Below are 16,546 nucleotides of genomic sequence, written 5' to 3'. Positions count from 1 at the left end.
GCGGCGCGCGCGCGGCGGCGCAGCTCGTGCGGCGTGGGGGGCGGGGGCCGCCGCGCCCGCGCCCGCGCCCGCCCTCACACTCTCCTGTACTAGAGGAGAGTAGTGTAACATGAGACGCTACACGATGACGTACCTGATGGTGCGTGACGGCGCGCAGGTCGAGCGCGTGCGCGGGGTGCGTGGCGGCGCGCGCGCGGCGGCGCAGCTCGTGCGGCGTGGGGGGGCGGGGCCGCCGCGCCCGCGCCCGCGCCCGCCCTCACACTCTCCTGTACTAGAGGAGAGTAGTGTAACATGAGACGCTACACGATGACGTACCTGATGGTGCGTGACGGCGCGCAGGTCGAGCGCGTGCGCGGGGTGCGTGGCGGCGCGCGCGCGGCGGCGCAGCTCGTGCGGCGTGGGGGGCGGGGGCCGCCGCGCCCGCGCCCGCGCCCGCCCTCACACTCTCCTGTACTAGAGGAGAGTAGTGTAACATGAGACGCTACACGATGACGTACCTGATGGTGCGTGACGGCGCGCAGGTCGAGCGCGTGCGCGGGGTGCGTGGCGGCGCGCGCGCGGCGGCGCAGCTCGTGCGGCGTGGGGGGCGGGGGCCGCCGCGCCCGCGCCCGCGCCCGCCCTCACACTCTCCTGTACTAGAGGAGAGTAGTGTAACATGAGACGCTACACGATGACGTACCTGATGGTGCGTGACGGCGCGCAGGTCGAGCGCGTGCGCGGGGTGCGTGGCGGCGCGCGCGGCGGCGCAGCTCGTGCGGCGTGGGGGGGGCGGGGCCGCCGCGCCCGCGCCCGCGCCCGCCCTCACACTCTCCTGTACTAGAGGAGAGTAGTGTAACATGAGACGCTACACGATGACGTACCTGATGGTGCGTGACGGCGCGCAGGTCGAGCGCGTGCGCGGGGTGCGTGGCGGCGCGCGCGCGGCGGCGCAGCTCGTGCGGCGTGGGGGGGCGGGGGCCGCCGCGCCCGCGCCCGCGCCCGCCCTCACACTCTCCTGTACTAGAGGAGAGTAGTGTAACATGAGACGCTACACGATGACGTACCTGATGGTGCGTGACGGCGCGCAGGTCGAGCGCGTGCGCGGGGTGCGTGGCGGCGCGCGCGCGGCGGCGCAGCTCGTGCGGCGTGGGGGGGCGGGGCCGCCGCGCCCGCGCCCGCGCCCGCCCTCACACTCTCCTGTACTAGAGGAGAGTAGTGTAACATGAGACGCTACACGATGACGTACCTGATGGTGCGTGACGGCGCGCAGGTCGAGCGCGTGCGCGGGGTGCGTGGCGGCGCGCGCGCGGCGGCGCAGCTCGTGCGGCGTGGGGGGGGCGGGGGCCGCCGCGCCCGCGCCCGCGCCCGCCCTCACACTCTCCTGTACTAGAGGAGAGTAGTGTAACATGAGACGCTACACGATGACGTACCTGATGGTGCGTGACGGCGCGCAGGTCGAGCGCGTGCGCGGGGTGCGTGGCGGCGCGCGCGCGGCGGCGCAGCTCGTGCGGCGTGGGGGGGGGGGCCGCCGCGCCCGCGCCCGCGCCCGCCCTCACACTCTCCTGTACTAGAGGAGAGTAGTGTAACATGAGACGCTACACGATGACGTACCTGATGGTGCGTGACGGCGCGCAGGTCGAGCGCGTGCGCGGGGTGCGTGGCGGCGCGCGCGCGGCGGCGCAGCTCGTGCGGCGTGGGGGGCGGGGGCCGCCGCGCCCGCGCCCGCGCCCGCCCTCACACTCTCCTGTACTAGAGGAGAGTAGTGTAACATGAGACGCTACACGATGACGTACCTGATGGTGCGTGACGGCGCGCAGGTCGAGCGCGTGCGCGGGGTGCGTGGCGGCGCGCGCGCGGCGGCGCAGCTCGTGCGGCGTGGGGGGGCGGGGGCCGCCGCGCCCGCGCCCGCGCCCGCCCTCACACTCTCCTGTACTAGAGGAGAGTAGTGTAACATGAGACGCTACACGATGACGTACCTGATGGTGCGTGACGGCGCGCAGGTCGAGCGCGTGCGCGGGGTGCGTGGCGGCGCGCGCGCGGCGGCGCAGCTCGTGCGGCGTGGGGGCGGGGGCCGCCGCGCCCGCGCCCGCGCCCGCCCTCACACTCTCCTGTACTAGAGGAGAGTAGTGTAACATGAGACGCTACACGATGACGTACCTGATGGTGCGTGACGGCGCGCAGGTCGAGCGCGTGCGCGGGGTGCGTGGCGGCGCGCGCGCGGCGGCGCAGCTCGTGCGGCGTGGGGGGCGGGGGCCGCCGCGCCCGCGCCCGCGCCCGCCCTCACACTCTCCTGTACTAGAGGAGAGTAGTGTAACATGAGACGCTACACGATGACGTACCTGATGGTGCGTGACGGCGCGCAGGTCGAGCGCGTGCGCGGGGTGCGTGGCGGCGCGCGCGCGGCGGCGCAGCTCGTGCGGCGTGGGGGGGCGGGGGCCGCCGCGCCCGCGCCCGCGCCCGCCCTCACACTCTCCTGTACTAGAGGAGAGTAGTGTAACATGAGACGCTACACGATGACGTACCTGATGGTGCGTGACGGCGCGCAGGTCGAGCGCGTGCGCGGGGTGCGTGGCGGCGCGCGCGGCGGCGCAGCTCGTGCGGCGTGGGGGGGGGCGTGGGGCCGCCGCGCCCGCGCCCGCGCCCGCCCTCACACTCTCCTGTACTAGAGGAGAGTAGTGTAACATGAGACGCTACACGATGACGTACCTGATGGTGCGTGACGGCGCGCAGGTCGAGCGCGTGCGCGGGGTGCGTGGCGGCGCGCGCGCGGCGGCGCAGCTCGTGCGGCGTGGGGGGGGCGGGGGCCGCCGCGCCCGCGCCCGCGCCCGCCCTCACACTCTCCTGTACTAGAGGAGAGTAGTGTAACATGAGACGCTACACGATGACGTACCTGATGGTGCGTGACGGCGCGCAGGTCGAGCGCGTGCGCGGGGTGCGTGGCGCGCGCGCGCGGCGGCGCAGCTCGTGCGGCGTGGGGGGGCGGGGGCCGCCGCGCCCGCGCCCGCGCCCGCCCTCACACTCTCCTGTACTAGAGGAGAGTAGTGTAACATGAGACGCTACACGATGACGTACCTGATGGTGCGTGACGGCGCGCAGGTCGAGCGCGTGCGCGGGGTGCGTGGCGGCGCGCGCGCGGCGGCGCAGCTCGTGCGGCGTGGGGGGGCGGGGGCCGCCGCGCCCGCGCCCGCGCCCGCCCTCACACTCTCCTGTACTAGAGGAGAGTAGTGTAACATGAGACGCTACACGATGACGTACCTGATGGTGCGTGACGGCGCGCAGGTCGAGCGCGTGCGCGGGGTGCGTGGCGGCGCGCGCGCGGCGGCGCAGCTCGTGCGGCGTGGGGGGGCGGGGGCCGCCGCGCCCGCGCCCGCGCCCGCCCTCACACTCTCCTGTACTAGAGGAGAGTAGTGTAACATGAGACGCTACACGATGACGTACCTGATGGTGCGTGACGGCGCGCAGGTCGAGCGCGTGCGCGGGGTGCGTGGCGGGCGCGCGCGGCGGCGCAGCTCGTGCGGCGTGGGGGGGGGGCGGGGGCCGCCGCGCCCGCGCCCGCGCCCGCCCTCACACTCTCCTGTACTAGAGGAGAGTAGTGTAACATGAGACGCTACACGATGACGTACCTGATGGTGCGTGACGGCGCGCAGGTCGAGCGCGTGCGCGGGGTGCGTGGCGGCGCGCGCGCGGCGGCGCAGCTCGTGCGGCGTGGGGGGGCGGGGGCCGCCGCGCCCGCGCCCGCGCCCGCCCTCACACTCTCCTGTACTAGAGGAGAGTAGTGTAACATGAGACGCTACACGATGACGTACCTGATGGTGCGTGACGGCGCGCAGGTCGAGCGCGTGCGCGGGGTGCGTGGCGGCGCGCGCGGCGGCGCAGCTCGTGCGGCGTGGGGGGGCGGGGGCCGCCGCGCCCGCGCCCGCGCCCGCCCTCACACTCTCCTGTACTAGAGGAGAGTAGTGTAACATGAGACGCTACACGATGACGTACCTGATGGTGCGTGACGGCGCGCAGGTCGAGCGCGTGCGCGGGGTGCGTGGCGGCGCGCGCGGCGGCGCAGCTCGTGCGGCGTGGGGGGGCGGGGGCCGCCGCGCCCGCGCCCGCGCCCGCCCTCACACTCTCCTGTACTAGAGGAGAGTAGTGTAACATGAGACGCTACACGATGACGTACCTGATGGTGCGTGACGGCGCGCAGGTCGAGCGCGTGCGCGGGGTGCGTGGCGGCGCGCGCGCGGCGGCGCAGCTCGTGCGGCGTGGGGGGGGCGGGGGCCGCCGCGCCCGCGCCCGCGCCCGCCCTCACACTCTCCTGTACTAGAGGAGAGTAGTGTAACATGAGACGCTACACGATGACGTACCTGATGGTGCGTGACGGCGCGCAGGTCGAGCGCGTGCGCGGGGTGCGTGGCGGCGCGCGCGCGGCGGCGCAGCTCGTGCGGCGTGGGGGGGCGGGGGCCGCCGCGCCCGCGCCCGCGCCCGCCCTCACACTCTCCTGTACTAGAGGAGAGTAGTGTAACATGAGACGCTACACGATGACGTACCTGATGGTGCGTGACGGCGCGCAGGTCGAGCGCGTGCGCGGGGTGCGTGGCGGCGCGCGCGCGGCGGCGCAGCTCGTGCGGCGTGGGGGGGCGGGGGCCGCCGCGCCCGCGCCCGCGCCCGCCCTCACACTCTCCTGTACTAGAGGAGAGTAGTGTAACATGAGACGCTACACGATGACGTACCTGATGGTGCGTGACGGCGCGCAGGTCGAGCGCGTGCGCGGGGTGCGTGGCGGCGCGCGCGCGGCGGCGCAGCTCGTGCGGCGTGGGGGGGGCGGGGGCCGCCGCGCCCGCGCCCGCGCCCGCCCTCACACTCTCCTGTACTAGAGGAGAGTAGTGTAACATGAGACGCTACACGATGACGTACCTGATGGTGCGTGACGGCGCGCAGGTCGAGCGCGTGCGCGGGGTGCGTGGCGGCGCGCGCGCGGCGGCGCAGCTCGTGCGGCGTGGGGGGGCGGGGGCCGCCGCGCCCGCGCCCGCGCCCGCCCTCACACTCTCCTGTACTAGAGGAGAGTAGTGTAACATGAGACGCTACACGATGACGTACCTGATGGTGCGTGACGGCGCGCAGGTCGAGCGCGTGCGCGGGTGCGTGGCGGCGCGCGCGCGGCGGCGCAGCTCGTGCGGCGTGGGGGGGCGGGGGCCGCCGCGCCCGCGCCCGCGCCCGCCCTCACACTCTCCTGTACTAGAGGAGAGTAGTGTAACATGAGACGCTACACGATGACGTACCTGATGGTGCGTGACGGCGCGCAGGTCGAGCGCGTGCGCGGGGTGCGTGGCGGCGCGCGCGCGGCGGCGCAGCTCGTGCGGCGTGGGGGGGCGGGGGCCGCCGCGCCCGCGCCCGCGCCCGCCCTCACACTCTCCTGTACTAGAGGAGAGTAGTGTAACATGAGACGCTACACGATGACGTACCTGATGGTGCGTGACGGCGCGCAGGTCGAGCGCGTGCGCGGGGTGCGTGGCGGCGCGCGCGCGGCGGCGCAGCTCGTGCGGCGTGGGGGGGCGGGGGCCGCCGCGCCCGCGCCCGCGCCCGCCCTCACACTCTCCTGTACTAGAGGAGAGTAGTGTAACATGAGACGCTACACGATGACGTACCTGATGGTGCGTGACGGCGCGCAGGTCGAGCGCGTGCGCGGGGTGCGTGGCGGCGCGCGCGCGGCGGCGCAGCTCGTGCGGCGTGGGGGGGCGGGGGCCGCCGCGCCCGCGCCCGCGCCCGCCCTCACACTCTCCTGTACTAGAGGAGAGTAGTGTAACATGAGACGCTACACGATGACGTACCTGATGGTGCGTGACGGCGCGCAGGTCGAGCGCGTGCGCGGGGTGCGTGGCGGCGCGCGCGCGGCGGCGCAGCTCGTGCGGCGTGGGGGGGCGGGGGCCGCCGCGCCCGCGCCCGCGCCCGCCCTCACACTCTCCTGTACTAGAGGAGAGTAGTGTAACATGAGACGCTACACGATGACGTACCTGATGGTGCGTGACGGCGCGCAGGTCGAGCGCGTGCGCGGGGTGCGTGGCGGCGCGCGCGGCGGCGCAGCTCGTGCGGCGTGGGGGGGGGGGGCCGCCGCGCCCGCGCCCGCGCCCGCCCTCACACTCTCCTGTACTAGAGGAGAGTAGTGTAACATGAGACGCTACACGATGACGTACCTGATGGTGCGTGACGGCGCGCAGGTCGAGCGCGTGCGCGGGGTGCGTGGCGCGCGCGCGCGGCGGCGCAGCTCGTGCGGCGTGGGGGGGGCGGGGGCCGCCGCGCCCGCGCCCGCGCCCGCCCTCACACTCTCCTGTACTAGAGGAGAGTAGTGTAACATGAGACGCTACACGATGACGTACCTGATGGTGCGTGACGGCGCGCAGGTCGAGCGCGTGCGCGGGTGCGTGGCGGCGCGCGCGCGGCGGCGCAGCTCGTGCGGCGTGGGGGGGCGGGGGCCGCCGCGCCCGCGCCCGCGCCCGCCCTCACACTCTCCTGTACTAGAGGAGAGTAGTGTAACATGAGACGCTACACGATGACGTACCTGATGGTGCGTGACGGCGCGCAGGTCGAGCGCGTGCGCGGGGTGCGTGGCGGCGCGCGCGGCGGCGCAGCTCGTGCGGCGTGGGGGGGCGGGGCCGCCGCGCCCGCGCCCGCGCCCGCCCTCACACTCTCCTGTACTAGAGGAGAGTAGTGTAACATGAGACGCTACACGATGACGTACCTGATGGTGCGTGACGGCGCGCAGGTCGAGCGCGTGCGCGGGGTGCGTGGCGGCGCGCGCGCGGCGGCGCAGCTCGTGCGGCGTGGGGGGGCGGGGGCCGCCGCGCCCGCGCCCGCGCCCGCCCTCACACTCTCCTGTACTAGAGGAGAGTAGTGTAACATGAGACGCTACACGATGACGTACCTGATGGTGCGTGACGGCGCGCAGGTCGAGCGCGTGCGCGGGGTGCGTGGCGGCGCGCGCGCGGCGGCGCAGCTCGTGCGGCGTGGGGGGGCGGGGGCCGCCGCGCCCGCGCCCGCGCCCGCCCTCACACTCTCCTGTACTAGAGGAGAGTAGTGTAACATGAGACGCTACACGATGACGTACCTGATGGTGCGTGACGGCGCGCAGGTCGAGCGCGTGCGCGGGGTGCGTGGCGGCGCGCGCGCGGCGGCGCAGCTCGTGCGGCGTGGGGGGGCGGGGGCCGCCGCGCCCGCGCCCGCGCCCGCCCTCACACTCTCCTGTACTAGAGGAGAGTAGTGTAACATGAGACGCTACACGATGACGTACCTGATGGTGCGTGACGGCGCGCAGGTCGAGCGCGTGCGCGGGGTGCGTGGCGGCGCGCGCGCGGCGGCGCAGCTCGTGCGGCGTGGGGGGGCGGGGGCCGCCGCGCCCGCGCCCGCGCCCGCCCTCACACTCTCCTGTACTAGAGGAGAGTAGTGTAACATGAGACGCTACACGATGACGTACCTGATGGTGCGTGACGGCGCGCAGGTCGAGCGCGTGCGCGGGGTGCGTGGCGGCGCGCGCGGCGGCGCAGCTCGTGCGGCGTGGGGGGGCGGGGGCCGCCGCGCCCGCGCCCGCGCCCGCCCTCACACTCTCCTGTACTAGAGGAGAGTAGTGTAACATGAGACGCTACACGATGACGTACCTGATGGTGCGTGACGGCGCGCAGGTCGAGCGCGTGCGCGGGGTGCGTGGCGGCGCGCGCGCGGCGGCGCAGCTCGTGCGGCGTGGGGGGGCGGGGGCCGCCGCGCCCGCGCCCGCGCCCGCCCTCACACTCTCCTGTACTAGAGGAGAGTAGTGTAACATGAGACGCTACACGATGACGTACCTGATGGTGCGTGACGGCGCGCAGGTCGAGCGCGTGCGCGGGGTGCGTGGCGGCGCGCGCGCGGCGGCGCAGCTCGTGCGGCGGGGGGGGCGGGGGCCGCCGCGCCCGCGCCCGCGCCCGCCCTCACACTCTCCTGTACTAGAGGAGAGTAGTGTAACATGAGACGCTACACGATGACGTACCTGATGGTGCGTGACGGCGCGCAGGTCGAGCGCGTGCGCGGGGTGCGTGGCGGCGCGCGCGCGGCGGCGCAGCTCGTGCGGCGTGGGGGGGCGGGGGCCGCCGCGCCCGCGCCCGCGCCCGCCCTCACACTCTCCTGTACTAGAGGAGAGTAGTGTAACATGAGACGCTACACGATGACGTACCTGATGGTGCGTGACGGCGCGCAGGTCGAGCGCGTGCGCGGGGTGCGTGGCGGCGCGCGCGCGGCGGCGCAGCTCGTGCGGCGTGGGGGGGCGGGGGCCGCCGCGCCCGCGCCCGCGCCCGCCCTCACACTCTCCTGTACTAGAGGAGAGTAGTGTAACATGAGACGCTACACGATGACGTACCTGATGGTGCGTGACGGCGCGCAGGTCGAGCGCGTGCGCGGGGTGCGTGGCGGCGCGCGCGCGGCGGCGCAGCTCGTGCGGCGTGGGGGGGCGGGGGCCGCCGCGCCCGCGCCCGCGCCCGCCCTCACACTCTCCTGTACTAGAGGAGAGTAGTGTAACATGAGACGCTACACGATGACGTACCTGATGGTGCGTGACGGCGCGCAGGTCGAGCGCGTGCGCGGGGTGCGTGGCGCGCGCGCGCGGCGGCGCAGCTCGTGCGGCGTGGGGGGGCGGGGGCCGCCGCGCCCGCGCCCGCGCCCGCCCTCACACTCTCCTGTACTAGAGGAGAGTAGTGTAACATGAGACGCTACACGATGACGTACCTGATGGTGCGTGACGGCGCGCAGGTCGAGCGCGTGCGCGGGGTGCGTGGCGGCGCGCGCGCGGCGGCGCAGCTCGTGCGGCGTGGGGGGGCGGGGGCCGCCGCGCCCGCGCCCGCGCCCGCCCTCACACTCTCCTGTACTAGAGGAGAGTAGTGTAACATGAGACGCTACACGATGACGTACCTGATGGTGCGTGACGGCGCGCAGGTCGAGCGCGTGCGCGGGGTGCGTGGCGGCGCGCGCGCGGCGGCGCAGCTCGTGCGGCGTGGGGGGGCGGGGGCCGCCGCGCCCGCGCCCGCGCCCGCCCTCACACTCTCCTGTACTAGAGGAGAGTAGTGTAACATGAGACGCTACACGATGACGTACCTGATGGTGCGTGACGGCGCGCAGGTCGAGCGCGTGCGCGGGGTGCGTGGCGGCGCGCGCGCGGCGGCGCAGCTCGTGCGGCGAGGGGGGCGCGGGGGCGGCGGCGGCGCCCGCCCCCCAGCGCGCCGCGCCGCCGCGACCCTCGAGCGGCGAGGCGGGCCGCGACCCCACCGCGCTCACGAGGCTACTGCAAAACGTTCAACGACACATTAACTCTGACGATTTCGATTGATTCGCGGTTATTTTCATTAGACATAATCAGACCGTCGAGTGTCAATGCGACCGGTGGTGACGCTGAAAGTGAACGAGGCCGACGCGCGCGAAAAAGTGTAGATCGCGCGCCGCCGTCTACGCGACTTTGACATCCACCCGCCTTCTTCTTCTTCAGTTTTCCGTGATCGTGATGCGTCCGACTGCGTCGAAATATCGAGAACTCGACAGAAATTAAAAGGTAATTACGGTCCGTATCCCCGTCAATATGAGTCAAATACATTATTTGAAAATTAATCTAATGTATGAAGCTACTGAACTTGAACCATATCTCAGTAAATTTGGTCGTTTTTGAACGGCCGGTGGCCTATTTCACTCCGGCGACAATAGCACTTACAACGAACTCTGTACTCGTACCTATTTCTAAGTTAGTAAAAAACATTATTACTCGGAATCAATATTTCTTTATTGAATAAACACTGAAAAGCAATCTATATGCAAAAAAGTATCATACTAGTTCATTCTCATCCTCACGTCACGTCATCGTCACGTATACACACGACACTCATTCGTACATACCGTACAGAATACGTTTGTTAATATTTAGCGAACATAGTTTGCGTAATTCAAAACTTCTGGAAGTGTCACCGAACTCGTCTAAAGTGAAAAATAGTATAAATACTGGTATTAAACTGTGTCAGATCAAAGCCACTAATAACCTAATGAAAAGCCCTAAGTAACTATTAACACTTACTCCTGATGCACGCCCATTTCGTCAGTCTTCATGACGTCATTCAACACCTCTGCAAGATTCAGGAGGAACGCCGGGGCTCTACTCAATACTACCGCGTTCTGTGTTGTTAGCAACGCCGCCAGACCGAGGCCTGAAAACAATCATGTCTAATTAAAAGGGAACAAAAAATTCAGACAAGGAATGAATGATAAAGATCTATCTTAAGTTTGTTATGTACCTATGATAGCAATAAATTATTGAACAAACGTGTCCAAAGAGAGCGAGGCAGCGTGGTCGCGTGACAAACATCTAAATGTAAAGACTCAGTGGACGCTCGGAGCGTTCGGTTCGGCTTGGCGTGCAGCGGAGCGGGTTCGCCCTTGTGCCCGCTAGGCAGCGTGTGACTGCGACTCGAGTCGGGCCACTTATCATCATTATCAACCTATCCTCGTCCACTGCTGGACATAGGCCTCTCCTAGTGCACTCCACTCCATCTTGTCACAAGGCGTCCTGTACCACGTTTGCCGAGTCGCGGTCTCTCAAGAACCTTTCGGCTCCACCGACCGTCTGTCCTGCGACTAACGTGACCAGCCCACTGCCACTTCAGTTTGCTTATCCGGTGAGCTATGACTATACGAGCTATAACTTTGGTTCTGTGACGGATCACATCATTTCTGATGTGATCCCTCAGAGATACCCCGAGCATAGCCCTCTCCATAGCTCGTTGAGCGACTTTAAATCGGTGGACCAATCCAGCCGTGAGTGCCTCACACGGCACGGAATGTCGGCCTCATGCCTTACACTAATGTAGACGTGCTTCAGACGAGGCAGTTTGTTGACCACTAAAAACGCCCGTAATACCTCTGCCACACACTCGACGAGAAGCGTGGGAAGTAGACAGAGGCATAGTGTGACCGCACTACTCGTCATGCCCACCGCTCCCTATTTTGTCGGTTTTTTGGCGCGAGTCGGCAACAACCTAGTGATAATCGCAAGAGTAAGGCAGTCTGTGACCGGAGAGGGCAGCATCGCGACAGCGCTGTGTGGACCCATCTAATATTAAATACCATCCTAGGATCAAAACTGAATATAACTCACCGGCGACCTTCCACCGTTCGACTTGCGTGACCAGGTTCATCTTTTCAGTCCACACGTGGAGGATTTTGTCCAGCACTTTGGTGGGATCTGACTCGTATTCCGGCATCGTCGCTGCTGCTTCTTCTACCGCCTGCAAATTGCAATTTTGGGCCTCAAGGGAGTAAAACTATATTTGGGCTTTTTCTAAAATAGAGGCCGAAACCTGCCTAACCGAAAAAAAATATTGAGAAATATTGAGTCAAATGTAACGTCAAAGAAAGATCTACCTTGTAGAAAAGATCGCTGGAGAGGAGTATGACTCGCGATAGAAGGCACAGCTCCACGGAGAGAACTAGAGGCAAGTCGTCCAGGTCCAGCCAACTGGAAAATAATTGTGTTTATTCATTAAATTTGCAAATTCTGGGATTGTTTTCAACATCATGTAAAAAATTATCTATTGGAAGAGAATAAGAATACTTCTTTCCACTCCCGGGTTGGAAACATAGTAAGTAAGTTTATTTGCAAAGAATAAGTAGGTACACACAGTAGTGTATTAGGTGGTACGTGACATTTGGTTGCTTATTGAAAAATATTTAATACGCTCTTATGGCTCTACAAATAAGATGGCGCCCGGTTCACTAATGGAAGCGGTCCGTCGAAAATGAGCTACCAGCGGCTGGTTTGAGCTGGAGCGAGGCCACGAGGGTCGCTGAACTGGTGAAGGCCCTTAGCACCTCTGGGGTGCGGATAGGATAATGTGAAACCGAACTTAGGACTAAAACAACAACAACATCATTGTGTATTTCAGGTGACTGCTGTGCTGCTTTACAATGAGAAAAATGTTATACCTGTAAACGAGCAATTCTTGTATATTTATTTATTTATATACATATACCCACGATCTCGGGAACCGCTCTAACGAGTTCCTATGTCCAAATTTGTTATGTTTTCAGGGGTGAAAAATCGATCTAGCCTTAGGTCCCGGAAAAAGCGAACTTTCGAGTATTCATGAGTTTTTCTTTCGCGTTAGTAAACGAAAGAAAATGGTCGCTAATGTCATCGTTCCCACATCGGCGGCGTGTAGCTTAGTCGTAACAGTGTCGGACTAATATGACAGCCACATCGCAGATAGATAGATAGATAGAATACTCTTTATTGGCACACCTCAACAAAAGATACAGTGGAGACAAAACAAATGATTATAAATAGAGGCAGACAACAGGCGGTCTCAGGCGGTCAGGTGTCAGGGTTTCGAATCCCTGCCAGAAATAAAGTTTTTTTTTTCGTATTTACTTATAAAAGTTTTTTTTAATCTAAAGGTGTGATTAAAACGGCAACGCACCTCCAACACCTCTGGTGTTTCGGGTGTCCATGGGCGGCGGTGATCGCTTACCATCAGGCGACCTGTCTGCTCGTTTGCCTCCTATCCCATAAAAAAAAAAATTTAGAACCGAGCGAAGCTCAGTCGACCAGGTACTGACGAACTTAAACCCTCAAACGCCTTGTTCCAGTTCTGTCCCAAACAAAAAAACTGAAGGCAATTAATTCAGTAGAAAATTTTTGACAACGGCGTTCCAGGGGTTAATAGACTTTCAAGTAGGTCCCCAATATCTTATACTTTTAAACGAGCAATTCTTGTATATTTATTTATTTATTTATTTATAGCGACGATCTCGGAAACCGCTCTAACGATTTCGCTGAAATTTGTTATGTGGGGGTTTTCGGAGGTGAAAAATCGATCTAGCGTAACCTTAGATCCCGGAAAACGCGAATTTTCGAGTTTTCATGAGTTTTTCTTTCGCGTTAGTAAACGTAAAATATGGTCGTTAATTTCGCCGCGCGCGCATCGATTCCGCTTAGCTCAGTCGTACGAGGTCGGTCTAATGTACGCAGATAGATCGTAGGTGTCAGAGTTTCGAATCCCGGCTAGAAATTAAGTTTTTGTTTTTTGACTTTTTTTTTGTTTTTGTATTTATAAGAGTTTTTTTTTATCTAAAGACGTGATATATTAAAATAGAACCGAGCGAAGCTCGGTCGCCCAGATATTAACTTACTGAATAACCCTCAGTAGGATGGGCCATATGACTTTGACCCCCAAGAACGTGTTTCTCTCTGGGAACGACACGCTGATGCACACTTCAGCCATCTTCAACACCGTCAGTATACCTACCAACAAAATATTACGTTAAAGCATACCAGTTTAGTAAGTCTCAGTTACAGTAAAAATTAGTGCACATGTTTAAAGTTAATTACAGGTCAAACGGGATTAAATAACATTATTTTACCTTTTTTCCAACATAAAATAGTATTTTATACAATCGTGATATAATACAAAGCTTTTCAGTCGAGTACCATGTTTAGGCCACAAAGCTTGCTGAGTGGCCTAATACCCTAATAGTACGGTACGAGAGTGAAAAGCTTAATTATATCACTATTGTATACAATACTTTTTCTACGAGTCATCATCTTCATCATCAATGGACGGAAATATCATCATTCATGCAAGTTAAAATTAATGTTAATAGAGTCGTTCACCGTTGTATCAACATCGAATTACCTAGCAACCAATTGTTTGTAATAACCGTCTCTGATTGGCCGATAACGCGACAGATAAAAAAAAATGTGTTTCAGATGCAGGAAAATTTACCAGGTATCGCAAATTAGTATAGAAATTGTATGAAGTTCTATTTTTGAAATTATTACAGTTAACTAAAGTCAACTATAATGAGCTTATTATAATTGAGTCGGAACTGCCATAGAGTATCCAACACTGAAAAGTTAGCACTTATAGTTTAGTCTGTGGTGCCCTAATTGACAGATTACAGTCGACAAGTAGAAAAATATATTTTGGGGTATCATAATGTTATTTAATCGCGTTCGACCTGCGACTTTATAGTACATTATAATCATAATCATAATCATAATCATTTATTGTATAATATTTTAAATATCACATGTCAATTTACAAAAAGTACAAATTTAAAATCTGAATGTCATAGGTAAGTAAATTGGTATACTCTAGGTATACTTAACTCAAATACATGATTAATAAAATTTAATATTAAAGCCTTAAAAAATCGTCTATGCTATAAAATGTGTGCTCGATAAGCCAACTTTTTAATTTTCTGTTAAAGCAAGCGAGAGAAGGAGCGGAGGTGATTGACTCTGGCAACTTGTTTAATACAGTAGGGCACATAACGTGAGTTATTTTGTCTGATCTCGCGAGTCGTCGCTTTATCGGTAACAGCCTGTTCGGATGTCGAAGAAGGCGGGCCGAATCAGCGCGTTTTTTAAAATGGGACATGTTTTTATAGGCATACGTGGCGATTTGTAATATGATCACAGACGGCATGGTCAAAATACCAAGCTCCTTGAAGTAGGGCTTTACTGAGGTATCCTGAGACAGCTGAAGAACAGCGCGGACGGCTCTTTTTTGGAGTCTGAACGCGCGCTGCCAGTCTGCGGCACGCCCCCACAGCTCTGTGCCGTACTGCAAGAGGGAGTGGACGGTTGCAAAATAACACGTCCGCACTACATGCGTCGGCACGACTCGAGCGAGGCGACGCAGCGCGAAGCATGCACCACCTAGTTTCTTACACAGCTTATCTACATGGGGGGCCCATGTAAGTTTTCGGTCGACTTCAAAACCCAGGAATGTGGTAGTCTCTACCTGCTCTATGCCTACGCCGCCAGCTTGGACCTTTAATGATCTCGGTGTGCGGCCGCCAACTTGGAAGTGAATGAAGTGGGTCTTCGTCAAGTTCAGTGCTAGGCCATTAGTGTTAAACCACCCAAATAATTGGTTTGCGGCGTCATTCAGGCGCACCTCCAAGTCGTCCATATTTGGTGCTGTCACGATACCCGCTACATCATCCGCATACATTAAAATGTCAGCTGTCGACATTGCTCCAGGCAGATCATTCAGTAACAGGGAAAACAGGATATTTGAGACGGACGATCCCTGGGCAACTCCCATTGATGTAGTTAGCGGATCGGACTTACATAGGCCCCCGTCACCTACCACAACCTGGGATCGGTCACGAAGAGCATCAATGAGGAGTCTATGAGCATTGCCACGGATGCCGTAGTGCGGCAGCTTAGCGGCGATGATGCTATGGTCGGCGACGTCGAACGCCTTGGAGAGGTCACAGCAGAGCATTGCTACCTGCTGTTTGTTCTCCAAGGCGTCCATGACCTTGCGTATAGCTTCTCGCGCTAGGTCGGTGGTGCAGCGACCAGTTCTGTACGCGTATTGGCGGTCGGACAATGCATTTGTCGCATTTAAAAATGATGTTAGCCGCTGACATATTCCATTTTCCAGCACCTTAGCAACACACGGAATGATAGACACCGGCCTATACCCATCCCCACTCTCTCTTTTTCCTTTACCTTTAAAGAGGGGAGAAATCTTACTTATTTTTAAAGACTGTGGGTACGCTCCCTCTTTAAGGCATAAGTTAAACAAGTGAGTGAGTACTGGCGTTAAAGTATAGGCGACAGTATTTAGCAGGTCCATGGATACTCCATAAATGTCCTTACTAGTTTTATGGGGTATTCGAGACGTTATTATTGTGTACACTTCGTCACAGGTAAAAGGAGTAAATTTTATGGACCGATCCGCAGGCGCGCGCGAGGTGATCAGCTGTTCGAGCACTCGGTCAAGGTCAGCGCGCGGGGCGCCGCACGCCATGGCGGCACCTACGAACCTAGCATTCATAGCATTGACCACCTCTTTTTTACTACTATATTTTTCACCATTTGAGTCTACCACGACTGCGGTGAAATCTACGGGAGGACGTCCACTTTTCCCCCTTTCTTTGTTAACTATGTGCCACATAGTTCTGCACGAATTTTGTGTCACAGCCATCTGCGATGAATATAATTGCGTTTTACGTTGTTGAATCGCATACTTATATTCTATATTCAATTTTTCAATACATTTTTTTAAGTCGTCATTTAATGGGAACTTACGTTCCAAGTTAAGGCAGTCAAATAAAAATGATTTCATATTTAATATGTCTTGTGTGATCCACGACTCAGTTTTTGTTGACCGGTTAGTCATCTTTAAAGGAAAACAGGTGTCTATTCTATTGCATAAAATATTGTTTAACCGATCTGATAAGATCTCAGCTGTCTGGCCATTATTTGACACAAAATTCGTCCAGTTTATACTTTCCATTGTAAGAAAGAAATTGACTCGATTTATTTCAGAGTAATTTCTTGATAATCGAGATAGTACAATAGGTGTTTTAAGTGGACATAACACATCTAAACGTACTGCATAGTGATCACCGATGTTAGTTACTACTGGAGATGTTGTTATCGAGTCTATGTCCACATTAGTGTAGGCATGGTCGAGTGCCGTGGACGAGTTGTTACTCACTCGAGTGGGAAACCTAGCATCGTTTCTACAGTCAAAAGCTATCAATAAGTCCTCCAGATTTCTAC

General features: G+C 60.5%; 1 protein-coding gene across 1 annotated transcript in view; it reads right to left on the bottom strand.

Moving 5' to 3' along the window:
• The window catches only part of LOC125233739 (importin-11), a 73,820-nt gene that overhangs the window by 10,925 nt on the left and 46,349 nt on the right, over positions 1–16,546 (bottom strand). The window contains exons 14-18 of the mRNA XM_048139808.1: positions 13,153–13,264; positions 11,386–11,479; positions 11,120–11,249; positions 10,043–10,172; positions 9,079–9,265 (exon numbers count right to left, since the gene is read on the bottom strand). Coding sequence (XP_047995765.1) covers positions 9,079–9,265; positions 10,043–10,172; positions 11,120–11,249; positions 11,386–11,479; positions 13,153–13,264 — 653 coding nt within the window. The remainder of the gene's footprint in view (positions 1–9,078; positions 9,266–10,042; positions 10,173–11,119; positions 11,250–11,385; positions 11,480–13,152; positions 13,265–16,546) is intronic.

Source organism: Leguminivora glycinivorella, chromosome 15 (genome assembly GCF_023078275.1).
Source record: "Leguminivora glycinivorella isolate SPB_JAAS2020 chromosome 15, LegGlyc_1.1, whole genome shotgun sequence".
Classification (NCBI taxonomy): domain Eukaryota; kingdom Metazoa; phylum Arthropoda; class Insecta; order Lepidoptera; family Tortricidae; genus Leguminivora; species Leguminivora glycinivorella.
Note: the sequence above shows the minus strand (reverse complement) of the source record. Positions and strands in the feature narration are given on the sequence as shown.